The sequence below is a fragment of the Buceros rhinoceros genome, unplaced genomic scaffold (assembly GCF_000710305.1).
Source record: "Buceros rhinoceros silvestris isolate BGI_N320 unplaced genomic scaffold, ASM71030v1 scaffold6629, whole genome shotgun sequence".
Classification (NCBI taxonomy): Eukaryota; Metazoa; Chordata; class Aves; order Bucerotiformes; family Bucerotidae; genus Buceros; species Buceros rhinoceros.
The window spans coordinates 38,720-55,022 of NW_010430879.1; the positions used below are offsets into that span (position 1 = coordinate 38,720).

Genomic DNA, 16,303 nt, shown 5'->3' on the forward strand with positions numbered 1-16,303 from the left:
TTTCTACATTCTAGGTAAATTCGTGGTTGGATACAGGGGAAGTAGTAGTGCACACACATTTTTCTTCGTCAGAATTCACCAAGAATTGTTTCCAAACAAATCTGAGCATGGGCTTATGAATGTGAGCCAAATCTAGACTTCCATATAGCTAGTTTAATTGGCTAAATTGCAGTTCAGGTATATTCAGATTCATTGCACACCCGTCTCAGTCAGTTTCTAATTTCCATCCCCATTCAATGACTGTTAATATAGTACTAGGGAATAAATCAGATAGCATACGGCTATGTGATTGAAAGAGATAAAAAGACAGAGGTGACAACTTCCTGTGCGCACTATTGAGATGCAGAAGGAATCAAAACAGTCTAAAAATTCCTCTGGAGATGCTCAGCTTCTTCCAACAGAGTTATTTTAAGTAGACTCAGCCTTTTTCTAATTGTACTGAAACCAAAGAGAGTTTTAACACAAATTTCAACAGCAAAAGTTCCACATCACTATTTAAATGTTTTTGGAAAGCCAATTTTATATTTACATGCTTTTCTTGTCTTCTGTCAAATCACGGGTTTTTAGGGAATATTTATGAAAGTACCTTCCTAAAAAACATGTTAACGATTGTTGGGAATTAATGGCTTGATTGAGAAAAGGTGACAATGAGATGAAGAAATTGAAGTGATACTTCATTTATAAAATTTTATTCTAGTACTTTGTATTTTATACCTCTGTGATAAGCTTTGATGTTTTATTACAATTATTTTTATGATGAAGATTTAATAATAATGATTATAATAATGATAATAAAATAAATTAGGCACCAGTTCATAAATCAGCTAATCTTTGGGATCTCTCCAACAAACCTCCCTGCTCTCCCCAATGAATTAAAATTTAAATGTTTCACTGCTGCAACTTGAGATACCCAAGAACAGATAAGGACCTTAAACTCTTGCCACCTTCTACTTGTGCATATTGTTTTACACGTCAAGTAGGCTTGCCTAAAAGACATTACAAGATCTATATGCTTACATGTATAGAAAGTGAAATACTTGTTCATACCTTCAAAGTAACCAGCATTTATAGGCTGTGTCTTCCTTGGTGGTTTCACATGGAGATATTTATTTTCATTGTTTTTGAACAACGCCAGGCGCACAGCTGGGTCTAGATGACAAGAACAAGTTAAAATCAAAGGTCAGACCTGGCTCATTCATTCCTTCAAGCAGTTTTTCACCTTTTAGCCACTTAATAAATGAAAATACTTTTAAAAGTTGGTTTTATATTCACAAAGGATAACTCTTTCTAAAATCCAGCAACATAAATACATATGCAACTGAGAATTAAAGTCATTGTTTTACAGGATTTTAACACTGTTGATCTTTTAGCTAGTGCACCTCTGAATTAAAAATAAATTCTAAAGCATATATTTCCAGAAAATATTTTTTAAAATCTGGTTTTAAAGCTTGAAGTTACAGCAGAAATATTAACAAAATATATGCCAAGCACTGTTTCTAAAAGTTTTGGTTCAGAATTATTCAGCAGTCTAAATTAAATCATTTACACCTAAAAAATGTTAACAGGAGGCAGTTTATTTTTTGAGACTAAATTTGGAGATTATAAACTCTCCTTCTTCCATGTCCCATACTTACTCGAAATAAAAAATACTCCAAAAGTGTATTGGCTTATCTATATGCCACAGTATGAAATCCTGACAAGTTTCAGAACTGTTATTTTTAAAACTTTGCAAAGGAGTGAAGATGAGCACAGAATTGTATGTAAATCTAGATAATACATGTTCCTAGACTAAAAAAAAATTAGAAAGTTTAATCAACAAAAGCTAAGCTAATGCAAAACCACACAAGTCAGGAAAGGTGATAAGGTGATTTTCTTTGGTGAAGGAAGAATTGACTTAGGAGGAAAGTGGGAGTTTAAGGGAAACAGTGGATTAGAATGTGAAACTTCTATGCGCTGTGCACAATAAACAAGCCAGTTATTAAAAAAAAGGACTGAAAAAGGACTGAGATGAATGTAGAAACAAAAGCAGATACATAATGACAAGGAAAATAAATGTGGTTTTGTAGGTATGAGACTGAACTTGATAACATGAGTAACAGAACGCCAAAGGAAAAATCAAAGAAATATGTTTCACATGGTTAAAAGTAGAAAACAGCAGATAATAAAAACTCTCAGAAACTCTGAGAAACAATGAGGCAGAAGAGATTTGTCTATGAAAGAGTACAAACTGTCAGAAAAGGGTAGAAATTAGTAAAAATAATGAGGGTAAACAGCAATAGAATTCAGCAAGAAAGTAGATATGGCAACAAAAGGATCTAAATTTTCACAGACGATGCAAGTGTAGCAAAAGTGAATATGCAAGACCCTGCCACGAGGAAAAGAGAGGAGATAGAAAGACTCAAAGAACATTCAGACATAATAAATTCACATGACTATGCCTGATGCTTCATTTTGAGCTTGTTACATGACCCTGTGGCTGTTTATTGAGAGAATTTATAAGAGCATCAGTAATACTGCAGCAAAGTAAGTAGCTTTTTTTTTTTTTGTGGTTTTATTTATGGAAATAAAGGATCAGAAGATCAGAATGCTCTGTTAAGTCAGTAGGCAATTTCTTAAGAAGTTTAACAGCAATTTTTAAAGTTGGTTTTGACTAGACCTCTATATTTGCAGCAGATGCTCCAGTTGCAATCTAATGGAACATAAAGGGATCCTAAGAGCTCCACTTTTTTTCAGAGCATACTCTCGACACAAGCAACACGATACGAACATACTATATCTTTGCCGTATAAGCCCAGAGAAGGTCTCTAATGGGGTGTGGATACTTTAAGAGATAACACATTGACAAAACATGTCAAAATGTACTCTTGGTCAGCCCACGCTCCAGCAGCATTTGGTTGACCGAATGTTCTTAATGGTGCTATTCTCTCACAAAACAGCAAACATGACTAATGAAGGAATCATGGAAAATATGGATGGAAGTAATTTAGGTCATGCCTTCTTCCCAAGGCAGAATCAGCAACACCTTACACTTTGTTATCTCAAATTGTCTAGAATAACCTTACTCATTGTGTATGGTGATTATAGGTTCCAGAGTAACCCACAGGATGTAAAATTTAAAGTAATTTTAATCCACTTTTACTAACTAAAGGATAAATTCAGCTAAACGACCCAAGAAGCACAACACATAATGATTAGCTCCATTACTTTTAATGGTACCTTATTAGAATGATTCTGATAACGGGATCACTTTATTCACAAACTAGATTATCAGCTTTGTGGGTATTTTTACTTAGCACAAAAGATGGATAAAGCAGGCCTATTTTGGCATACTTCCCAACTCAAAACCAAATTTGTATCAACCTAGAGTCCTTCATGGTAGGAAATGTTTGGGGCAGTAGATCACAGTAAGATTTGTGATAAATTATCTTAAAATAGTAATGTGTTATATTTTAAAAGTTCTCTCTGAAACTTTAATAGAAGTTATAAAAATACTTTAAGTAAATGTCATGGGTTAGGGCTGGGCCTGTCACTAGATGATTCCACAGGGAAGAAAACGGGAATAAGGAAGAGGGAATTACAGATTGTAAAAGAAAACTAAAATGGCTTTAATGAAAATAATAATAAAATGAAATACATAAAAATATATATAATATCAATACTGAACCCAATCCCCTTGATGGCAGTTGTCACTGTCACCACTGTCACCACTGATGCTGTGGGCAGACACTGGGGAAGGCCCAGAGTGGACCCAGCAGCAGATGGAAACCAGATGCAGGAGCTGGATTCTGGAACTGGATTAAGAAATGGGTGGATTGGGATTGAAGGCAGAATGGACAGAGTCCTCCTCGGACACCAGCTACTGAAGAAGAGAGTTTGACCCTTGTAAACCCTCAGCTTTATACCGAACATTACATACGTGGGATGGAACACCTTGTTGGTCAGTTTGGGGTCACCTGTCCTGTCCACTCCTCCCCACAGGTGCAGCCTCTCACTTACTGCACCTCCACTGTGGCGCACAGGATTGAGCAGTGACCTTGGTCTGCGCAGGAGCAAATATCAGCAAGAGCCTTTCTGCACACCAGTTCCTGGTAGTGACTGTACACATCAAGCATTATCACTTCTAGAAGCAGACACTGTCTGCAGAAATACGCTGTTGACTTCAGAGAGTGCAGTCAGTTAGAAGAGACTGAGCTGGAAAGTGAAATCACTGAATAGAATGAGTTCTGTTCTAACTCAAACCAGGACAGTTAAGTATGAAATACTGTTGTGATTTCTATAGTTGTAAGATACACAGCCTTACAAGTACTATACACAGATAACAATGTACAGAATAATCTTTTTTATAATTATAATTTTTCCAACATTGAACATACAGTGTTCATACCATACAGTGTTACTAAAAAGGCTTCCAACCTCTTGTAGCTTTATGCTAGTTACAAAACCAGTGTCTTTCTTCAAGACTAAAGTGATGAAATTGATTAAAGCTTCTTGAGATAAAATGTGACTGAGGATTTTCAAGTTATTTTTAATTAACTTAGTTTCTGAAATAACACATTTTCTCCTATGTGGGTCTGTTGAAATTGTTCCAAAATGTTTTAACAATGTCATCTTTCCTTAATTCAGACTCCCACTCATTTCTATGAAAAATCCAACTAGTCCAAACTTAAATTATACCAAGGACTTTTGGGTGAAGAATTTATCAGTGCCAACCTACATTTTTCAAACATTTGTTTGTTCACAAGTGTACCAGTGGTAAAGGTGGTCCATGAGCTGGGAAGAGAGGGACATGATGGAAATTGTTCTAAGAGACTTCAATCAGAAGATTTTTCCTTGAGTATCTGCAAAATAACTTAGATACAGGGATTTAACACAGTGCCAGACTACTTGAATTTGTACCTACCTGGATCACCTCAACCATTGCCTACAGCTCTTTTGGTATTAAAAATGAGTCCTTTTCTTTATCTATTCCCAAATGTAGGCAATATTACACAGATTACTTTATAATACTAGTGCTTTTCAGTCTCTGAGTGAGCTAGGGAAATGAACTGCATGTATGCTTTGATGACAAGCAATCGAATGTTTTAGATTTCACACAGAGAACTGTGAAAAGGTCCAACAGTTCAAAATCATACAAATACCTTCCCGGATTCTGGCATAGTCATTTAAATGTGGCTTATTAGATGATGATCTGTGCTGGCAATCTAGGAACTGGGTAGGTAATTTAATGCACATTGCTTGGCTGACTTGAAATATAGAAGATAAGTTGGATGAACACAAGAAATGTTATAGAAACAATATGGAAGGAACAGTTACTGCCTGATTTGGCACCAGATTTGCTAAGCAACTTCTTGATAATATGTGAAGCTGAAAAAATTAACTGTTTGTCATTCATTCTTGTTGTGCAATATCTGTAATTGGAAAAACATAAACATATCCGTGCCAACTTTAAAGACTTGATAAATCAAAGTAGCATACAGTGACAGATGCTTATCTATAAGATAATTCAATTTGTAAATTAATTTGGAAGAAAGAGCACATTTGGTTCCATAATTGAACAGCAATTAGAACTCCATGGCTGGAATTCCCAGATGATACTGCTATATGGAACATGCAACAATAAAAATAGCTTGCTTTCTGCTACTAAGAACATATAGATCAATGGTCATTTATGTAATGTGTAAGGAATAATAATTTCCCCCAGATTTTTATTCTGACTGTTGTTAATTCAACAAATCAGTGTTGTATAGGTAGATCATCTGTTTTGGGGTCGTGGGTTTTGAGGGGGGTGGGTTGGTTTTTTTGGTATCTTGGTTTTTGTTTTTTTGTTTTTTTTAATTAGTATTGCATTGCTGTCTTAAATGCTAATCAAGAACTAAAAAAATATTTACAGACCTCTATGAAATATCTTTGGGTTTGTGCTCTGATTCTCTGATTCCAGGAGTAAAGGCCCACTCCAGCTGCTTTTTATGGTTGGGGGTTTTTTTGTTTGGTTTTTTTTTTGTTTGTTTGCTTGTTACTTATGGGTCAGCAAGAATTACTATCCCATGCTATCAGTCACTGACAAGAAAGATTTCCTTTGGAGAGGAAATGGTTAAACAAGAAGTAATACAGCTGTGTAGGAGAGACAAGCTGAAAGCAAGACAAGATTTCCAGCCATTTTAAAATAAAAAGAAGTTAGAGGCTAATACAAAATCCACAGAACCAAGGAAATTCAGTTAAGAAAGAAATTCTGTATTGCTGTGCCAAGACATCTTTAGGAAGCTGCTTGTTATGAGTCTCAGCACTTAATTTGTAAGCACAGTGAAGTACATTAATGTGTGCTGCATTTAGATTTTAATTAAAATTTCTGTAGAACTTTAGGTACCCTTGATAAACAGGAATATTTCTGACATCATGCCAGTTTTACTTGGCTGACAAATTTCTGGTTTCTTGCTCACACTTTCTGTATTATCTTACTGCAGAATAAAAATAGTTGAAGTAGACACAGCCTACATTTGGTATCATTAAAATACAGGCCAAACTTTATTTAACTACATAAACAAGCATACATAACTGTAATGGATTAGGGCATAACAGACCTTAAGGCCATTACTTGGTGGAACTGGTCTACTGCAATGTAAGCATTGCCTGAATCACTCCCTATTATAAGGTTATGCTACTTTAAGCTCTTCCTTGTAATACAAACCACAGGATTCAGTGCACTTGCTGGTATTTTCCGTATTTTTTTCACTACTGAGAAGGTATGTGGCCAGACATATGAGGTAAGATACTTCTCAGTTACTTCTAAAAATCTACAGTTTAACTCTGTAGTTCAACCAGTCACTCTAGGTTTTGTGCCTAGGCAATGGAGAACTATAAGTGCTTTTCCAGTGAGATTCAAGTAGCCTGTTTTTGAATTATGTTTTATGAGGAAATTAATAGCATTTAAGGTGGCTATTTCTTCCCATAAAAGAATGCAAATGACTAGCTCAAATGTGGACTTGAATAATTAACCAAATAAATCCCATCACTCTTGCACTAGAAGAAGAAGACCTATGCTTTAGACGGAAAATGAAAAGTAATAAATTCTCATACCTGACGATGTTAAGAAACTGTTCATGACTGTCCAACCGAAGTTGCAATCCATCAGTCATCTTGACTATACTAAAGAGTAACTGTAAAACTCTCTGAATGGAAGTGGATTTAATACTTGAATTTTGAATCCCAGGCCTAAGGCAAAGGAGTTTGAAAGCATATGGAAGCAGACAGCATACTCTGACAGGCCGTGTGTTCCTACAAAATCCATAAACAACTTAGCATTACCTGCAACTAATAAGATTATTTCATGGAATAATCAATAAATTATATTTGGGATGATGCTGAAAGCTTAGCATAAAAACTACCACTTTATTTGTTAATAGCCTATAATTTATTTGTGTCTAGAAGCTTTAGATGTTTTTGCTTTGTTTTTTTCAGAACCTAAGTTTTGCTTTTAAGTCAGATGTGTAGTACTAAATAGATATAACATGAAAAATTGCTTTTTTACACCCTATAACTTACATTTTTAAGTGAATGCTGGCTACTTATTTTCAAGAGGGTAGGAATCTTTATCACAAAAAAATATTTTATTGTAGATAGCACACCTTCGACTATTTTAAATCAGAAAGCTAAAAAGGAAACAGTTGCAATTATAACACTGAGGACTTGGAAATTAAAATGAAAGAACAGAAATAATAAAACTAAAAATAAGTCCTACAACTTTTTATATACAGCTTCAGTAAATACAAGATGGATGAAGCTCATTTCAGAGGAGAGGAAGGTGATAGGATGCTAATTTCTATGGAAACATTAAAAGACAATGTTGACATCTACTTATTCAGATGAACTTCAATCTGCTTTTAAATATTAGAAGGAATAGAATATCTTCTGGAATTTCTGCTTCAGTAGGGTTAAACTTACAACAGTGGCCTAAGATTGTGAACTCACTCTCTCTAGTTATACTGGAATTGCTGTAAGTATTCCAGCATGAGCTGTACCACAGAGATCCAAGAAAGACACTGGCAGACTAATGCATCTGGTTACAGTTTCCTCATCTGGAGCTGGCTAGCCTCAGGATAAGGTATATGTACTCTAATTTAAATGCTGTAAAGTCCCTCTGTAAGGACCCTGACTTGCTCACAACACTCCAGAAGAGATAGCCGATGTAAAATATAATTATAAATGTGGAGATTCTTCTCACATGGGGAATATTCCATCAGGATATTTTTTTAGTGCAATAGTTGAGTTCTAGCATTAGTTTAAGATAAAAATACTTGTTTTAATTGATAATGTCTATTTGGTCCTTGCTGATCAAGGAAGGACTGACTTTGTCAATGTGCTGTTTGAGAAGGAATAGTTGGCTTGACAATCTTTGCACTCAAAAGGGACTGAGCATACAATATTTTCAGTCATACTTCTTAGTTCTGGAAATTACACTTACTCCTTATCTGAAAAAAAGACCGTGATTTTAATGACTGTCAGAGAACTCTATACAGAAAAATGATACATACAGGTTATTTTTGTGCTTGATGTAATAGAAAGTAAAAAAATTCCTACATGAGGTACTGACAGGAAGAGAAAATTCGAACTTATAAAAACACTGTGCAAAGTTTTGTTAATTTTTTTAAAACTAGTGACATAGTTTGAGAATATTCCAAGCGATACATTAAAAAGCTCAACACACATATCAAATTGAATAATCTGAACAAATTGAATATAAACATTAAAAAAAATCCATTAGAACTGCAACAAAAATAGGATAGCAAATCTGATATGCTCAATCAGACATTTATGACTGGATTAATTACTACTAACATAAACCAGAGAGCATATGGAGAAAAGATGATATAACAGAGGCCACCAAATGGAACATATGTAAAAAATTCAGCTACACACCAGATATTTACGTTTTTTTTTTTTTAGGTAACATGGTAGAGCATCATGGGAAGCTATCAAGATATAAATATAATAACTTGAACCTCTCACCCATTTTTTCTCCTTTCCATAATAATAAAGAATATTTTGATGATGATATGACTCTTTCTCCCCCTCCTCCCTTGTTTCTTTTTTAACTAGAGATCTTTTTTTGTCATATTTAGTCTTAGACATGATATTTAAAGTAGAAAAAATTATACAGAGAAACACTTTCCTTAAGCATATTTGTAGGCTGAATTTTTTCCCTTCCAAGAGCAAAATGTCTTTCGACATTTTCAACACTTAATACAGAGATTTGCAAAGCTATACAAAATAGGAAAGTTAACTGTAGCTTATGATGTAGTTATTGAAAAATTAAATGTAAATAAAGGTACACTTTCCAAAGATCATTTAGAGTTAGGTCAACTAGGCTGTTACATATTTGAGTATTTCTTATACTAGCAGTATTTTATTACTGTTTTAATTAACGTACTCTATTAACATATCATACTAATATTTAATGATTCTAAGAAAGGTTCATTGACATAAAAATATCTGAGAAGAACCAGAAGACAACTACAGAGAAGCTGGGTAAGCATTATTTATTTCCATAGTGAATATTTAATACAAAATATATTATTTCATTTCATATGTATTAAACTTCATCTTCATAACAGTCCTTGCATAAGTCAATAATTTTAACCTGAGATTCCCCCAAGAGGAAAATACAAGAAGGACAAAATACAGAAATATAAATTCCACATATAGAAAAAGGGATAAGTGAACAAAAAGAAACAAAATTACTGTTTAGCATAGCTGTCAAATATTCAACTTCAAAATCCAGTAGAACATTTTTTAAAATGTGAATATCTTATCACTGGAAAAAATTGATTTAAACTGAGTTGTTTTTACTGAATCACACTCCATGTTTTTTCAAATCAATGTTTAAAGCTGTGCGAGCAAACTTTTTTGAGATTTAAGACTAGAAAAATGACATAAATATAAGCATTTTTAAACTGTTGACTTACCTAAATTTTTATTACTATATTTTTTAGGCTTCATTTTATGGGCCCTCTTCAGCATTAGCTGTGCAGTCCAAATATTCTTAAAACCCCTAGGGGAAGAGAATAACTTACTAAACATTTCACATGTATTATGTTACACCAGCTGCATATTATTGTATAATGCACTTTTCAGAAAGAAGTGTATAGTACTTCTTCTGCATGGTATGAAACTTTCTGAACCACACAGATAGCTGCAATGCTTATCTTAACATCACAGTATTGCAACTAATTAAGCTGGTGTCCCAGACACTTGTAAAAGTAATTACAATAATTGTTGCTTTGGTAGAAAAGAGAGGTTTTTGAAATGGGCAGCTTAAAAAAGACACGCACCAGCAGTCAGCTGTATGTATTCCTGTAAGTCACTATGTAAGCAAAAGAGCTTAACATACCATTCTTCTGAAATTTTCTCTTCTTTTTCAGACGTGAATGAAAATTTCTCTTTTTCCTTCCAGTCAGAGAGCTGTGACATTGTTTCCTTTCCTGACCTGAAAACAAAGTATAGAAGTGGTACTGAAAGGTAGGTAAATAAGGAAGGATCTTGGGTGAATATTTTGCAGCCTTTGTTATTCTGCAAGTTGTTTATGTCTTTTAAAGGCTCTTTTGAAGCTTGGAAATATTACAAAAAAGTCTATTTTAATACTCCGGCAAGGCTTTATCTTGGAGAGTAATAAAAGTCTGCCATCATTTTGAAATGTTTACATTTCAATTACTTGAAGCATATTTCAGTCCTTTCTCTCCAAAAGAATGCAGCTGTGTAAGAAATCCCTTTTAATCTTTATCTAGTCTTCCAAATCTCTATTTCAACATCTATGTTATGATATATGTGAAAAAATGTAAGATTTATGATTTATAGTCAAGCCTAGATAATTAAAAATACACATATATATTCTTATATCTTAATTCTGGTAGTCTATGAAAAATAACAACTGAATTCAATATATTTGGTTTTAACAAGTAAATACGTTTTAACCACAGTAACCAAAAGTCTCAAAAGCATCAGAAAACAGTCTCAAGTTCTCCTCCTTTTGATCTTTGTAAAATCTAAATGAACTAAATATAATGGAAAAAAAATACATTATATAACTTACCTGTTATGAAAGTGGATATTTTCTGCTGAGTATGAATGTGGTGTGTTTACACACTGCCAAACTTCTTGTGGTGACAATGGCAAACTGTTTGAATGTTCACTGGATTTTGAAGGCCTAGAATAGTTCTAAGTAAGAGAAAGGGAAAAAAAATGCAGTTGATGATTCCAGCAAGTTTGATTTTAAAATATGCAGGTAAACCTGCATCAGGGTTTGCAGGGTCTATTACTATAACAGAAAGAATTCTTAACGGTGATATGCCCATTACAGATCTTAGCTTCAACGAACTAAACAGGGAAAAAATGTGACTTTAGTTATACTAATTGTTCCCAAATATAGTGAATTATACATTTATAAGACTCCTTTTAATTGTAGGAAATACAAACATTAGTAATACTATGCTTGTAACAAGAAGAGAAAACCCTACCAAAACAAAAAGCTAGAACTTCAAAGTTTATCAAATAACTAGCAGACATTACAGTTCAATGACCTTTAGCTGTTCTGAAAACATTCAGCTGTTGTCATATAATGCAGATCTTAGTATTTTTAAAGTAGTGTGTCAACTAGCAATTTTTAATCCATTGCCAAATGTACAGATGAAGCACATCATCTTTTTTTTCTGCTACTGTGAAATAAAGTGTTGAAATAAATCCAAAATAAAGAAAAAACTAAGCAAATGAAAGAAAATCTGAAAGAAAAATTGCATCTGGAGATGAGGAGGAAGTCTGAGACTTCTAAAAGTAATCGTGTTTTTCAAGTCAATAGATTGTCATATTAATCACCCCAGAATAGCATATCCTCAAGGAACAAATAAAGACTGAATGAAGAGTAAGAAGTTTCTGTGACATGTTACCTTTGGCCAGTGCAGCTGGTTTGAGGGCAGGAGTGTTTTTGAAGGGAAACGGGTGGAATCCAGAGTTAGCCATTCCTTCTCTAATGCAGCCTGCATGAATGAGTAAAGTCAAATTGTGCACTGATAAAATCAGTTTAGTTTTGATAACTTTTGCAGAGTCTCTTTTAAATTGTCTTACACACTGTTTCAAGTGTTTTCAAGTCATACATCAGAATTCCACCTGCAGAGTAATCACACTTAAAACACCTTTGGAGGTGCTGTGTTGTACTGTCTTATTTTAAACAAATCAGATTAACAGCATTTGTGGGTTCTGGGGTTTTGGTTTCTGTTCTGTTTTTTTGTTTTTTTTTTTTAAATAAGATGCATCCCTGCCATCTCAAATTCTTGTGATTTTATCCCAACTTTGTTATCAACCTCAAGTTATTAAAAGACTGCCAAACTCTAAAAAAATACAGACATAAGGTACTTTAAGGCCTAAAGAACATGAACAGCACTATTTGCTGCTTTTGACTAATTGAGTATTTAATATCCAGATGTAGCTGCCTGACTCTGTGAAACTTGCTTTTGCGGAGATGAACTGAGTTGGTGATTAGTTTTCATTGAAATTTGGGGTTAAAAAGTGAATGTTATATATACTTATTCTTTCAATTAATCAATTTTATTTTTGATGTAATGGAATAATTTGTAAACAAAAACAATAGCTCAGAATGAAGAGGGGTGGCAGAATCAGGTGCTAACTAGTGTCTCTAGCACTTCAAAGCAGAATTCAGGTTTTTTTCATAAAAACAAAATTTAGATTTTGTTTCAAACTCAACCCATGTATTACTTATTTTTCTTATACATCCTTGAGTTTTTTTGAACACATGTTCTTTCAATATATTCTGATAAGTGAGAGAAGTAAATTACTCCCACACAGTAAGTAAATACCTCTGAAGAATTTGGCCTCCCTTCCACAGGGCTCAGTCATTCAGGCTGTTCTTCAGCAGCAAAGAGCCTGGGGTTCATTCTTTTGAACACGCATAATTTATAAAACTGGACTACTTTTCTCCCATTCATAGAATATTTCAGATCGCACTGATTTCTGACCCTGAGAAATCACCCTAATTTTGGATACCTTAGTGCAAACAGGATTTTGCACAGCCTTAGACTGGTGAAACAAGGTGGTCTTCCAAGACCTTTGAAATTCTGAGAGACAAAAGGATCAATTCCAGCTATGTAGAAAAGGTTACTCCAGGTACTGGTTGCATAATTTGGTGACTCTAAGAACACTCTCTTTATTTATAAGATAAATGTGAACAAGTATTATTATTCTTGTATTCTTAACTAGCTTTTCAAAATAAATCTGCAATAAATTTTTACTCTATTTTCATGTCTTGAAAGGCACGTATTCTTATATCTTTGATTCCCTGTTTCTGGAATTCCCTATTTTTTGATTACAGCATGGTTTAGTTTTCATTTTTTGTTTAATAAATCTGGATAAATTCTATGCCCTCATTATAAACGGATAATTTCTCTTTACCACTCTTCCCCTTCTTACCATTTCAAGTAATGATAAATATACAACACTACCCTTTTTACCACACCTCCTCTCTCAGGTGGTTGTATATCTATGCAAATAAACTGCAGAGTCATGCAACAAATGAAGTATATTACATTCTTTAACTGTTACATTCACCTACAACCCACTAACCTATCTCTCCTCAGTGATTAGTCTTATGCTGATAACCACTGACTGGTTGATTCAAACAATTTTTCATTTTTTTAAAAAAAAAGTCACAGTTAAAATCTATCCAGAAGCAGATCATAGCAAATCAAATCCCAAAGGTATTCATTTAAACATGTGAAATTTGGACAGTTTGGACCCAGAAGACTGACAAGTTTGTATCTCAGCAGAGGCAAAGCTATGACGTATTCAAGGTTTGCAATCGCCTGGGGTCTATAAGCAGAATGGTCAAAATCATTAACTATCAAAAAGGGAGAAAATCTGACCAAAACCTGTCAGTGGTATTAGATATTATTGCTCTTTGTCCTCCTTGAATTTACTCTTCAATGGCACCATACAAAGAACATGCCTAGCTTTTCAGATAAGAGTTTTTCACTTCTTTTCTAAGTGTGGGCATGCAATCCTGTTACAGGTAAACTCCATGTCTGCAAAAGATGTGTCTTCAACTCTGCTGGTATGTAAATATATGTGAAAATTGCCAGTTTCTGAAGTATTTTTTTCCTTCTCTTTTTGCAGAAGAATCAATACAGCTGGGAGAGAGGTAGATTTCCACTTCTACAATTTAAATGTCAATCAACTTATGTGTCCATTAATTGCCTGGATACTTAAATGTCTTACATTAGCAGTAAATATGATCTAAGTTCTACTGCCAGATTTCAGGGCAAGATTGCATCCTGGCTATTTGAATTTTTACCACTCTGATGAAATTGCTAGTGACGGAAATCAATAAAATCATGAAACATGAGAACTAACTGTCCAAAGCTGAAGTCAGTTTTTTGAAACAAGAATCACTTAAGCAGTACACTGATTGAATAATTTTGCTTTATAGTTATACCATAACACAATTAAAGTTCTCTACTCTTAATATTTAGGTTGAAACTTTTTCTCACAGATTTTTTCTTAGCCCAGTGTTTGCCATTTATTAATTTCATATTCTCCACAGTGTTATTTCTTTCATAATCTATAAAATGTCTTTCAGTGTTCTGAGTGTTGAAAAGAAGTATCAATGAAAAGATAAAAGAATGACTCAAAGGTATAAATATGCAAAATAAAAAAAAGATAACTGATTTATCATTAAGCACATTTACACTCCTTTAAATGTCTAGCATACTATAAAAATATACCACACCGTCTTTGTTTTGGCCAACAAAAATAAACATGCAATTGATTTTCAAATATAAGCTCTTCCACTATGTTTATCCCTATCTATGTTTAGAGATTTTGACAGACTACATTTAAGAAACTTCTGTCCGTATCTTTCCCATAAACACAGACCTAAATTATAAATAATGCAAAATTTATGACAGATTTACCAATACCTAAGGCTAAAAACTAGATCCGTTTTTACTGACAATGTCCACTAAGAGAAGAAGAAAAAAAATCTGAGATTAATTATAGAGCAAGTAAAATGATAATGTTTGATTGTATGGTCTACATAAACAGTTATGGGCACACTATATTTATGTTTATTTCTGAAGTCTAAAGGAATTGATTTCATAAATACTGAGGTATATAAAGCAGCTTTACACATATGTGTAAATCACGTACAGTTGATTTTACACACATTAGTTCATCTGAAGATGTAATTTACACTTGTGTATACTCCGTACTTTATTTCCAGTGTTTGTTTCAGATCAAAAACTGTACTGATTACTTTTTAAAAGTTTCAGTTTTCAAATGGACACAAAATATACATGGACTTTTCTAATTTTTTATTAAAACTTCACAGAAATGAATTCTCTTTAGCTTACTGTTTGAAACACATTCATAATACTTAGCAAATTTCTCAAGATTTTTTTTTTCTACCCTAGAGTTTATGCTAGTTTTCATTTAGCTTCTTCTCAGGATACTTCCAAGATACTTCCAAGACTGGAAGAAATACAGACCAGCAAGATTACATTATGGGCTAGATTTTCTGAGAAACTCAAGTTCATGTCCAAAGCTTAGTTCAGTGTGAGGAAGTTGAATATCAATTCAGATCCAGACTTTCTAAAAAACTTCCAAAGCTAAGACAGTATCAAATATGAACATCCTTAACTGAATCATCTGTTAGTTGCATTATTGTTCCATTTCCAGTATCATAAAAATTCAGCCTAAGTTCTGCCATTTTGAAACTATATTGATTTCAACAATTTTAGAAAAAAACCTGTATACAGTCTTCTTTTTAATTAGACAGTTTAGTGGATATACATTTTATAGAAAATGCAAGTAGTAGGAAAATTAATCTATTTCTCTGGGTTTGTCTTTCATGCTTATTCACACATTTTATGAGGTGAAGATAAATAGGTTACCACCCTAATAAAGGTTAGTTTAACCTTTGGCAATGCTTCTTTTTCAACCCTGTCTTTATGTAAGACAAGAGAATTCAGACAGAAAGCTGGGCATGGCTGCATTCTCATGACTGCTAAAACCAAACAATGTTTCAAGCCAAAAAAAGTAGTGAGTATCGTATGAATTCCAGAGAAACTTTGCAATGATTAATTGACCCCAAGAGATTTTATAGTCTTACAAAAGCTGGTTAATTATTAAGAGCACATTCTTGTAGGAAAATTAGAGGACAAGAATAGCAGTATAATTGTCCATTTATAAGAAGGCTGCATTGAGAATTACTGGTAAAATCACTACATTCTGTTTGAAAAACATTCAA

The 16,303-nt window shown here is 33.5% G+C and overlaps 1 protein-coding gene across 1 annotated transcript in view; it reads right to left on the reverse strand.

Annotated features, from left to right (window-relative positions):
- Positions 1-16,303, reverse strand: part of LOC104499648 (leucine-rich repeat and IQ domain-containing protein 1-like) — a gene marked incomplete at both ends in the record, with an annotated part of 70,137 nt that overhangs the window by 27,155 nt on the left and 26,679 nt on the right. Inside the window, 5 exons of the mRNA XM_010143179.1 lie at positions 1,048-1,149; positions 9,960-10,045; positions 10,385-10,480; positions 11,084-11,208; positions 11,934-12,023. Coding sequence (XP_010141481.1) covers positions 1,048-1,149; positions 9,960-10,045; positions 10,385-10,480; positions 11,084-11,208; positions 11,934-12,023 — 499 coding nt within the window. The remainder of the gene's footprint in view (positions 1-1,047; positions 1,150-9,959; positions 10,046-10,384; positions 10,481-11,083; positions 11,209-11,933; positions 12,024-16,303) is intronic.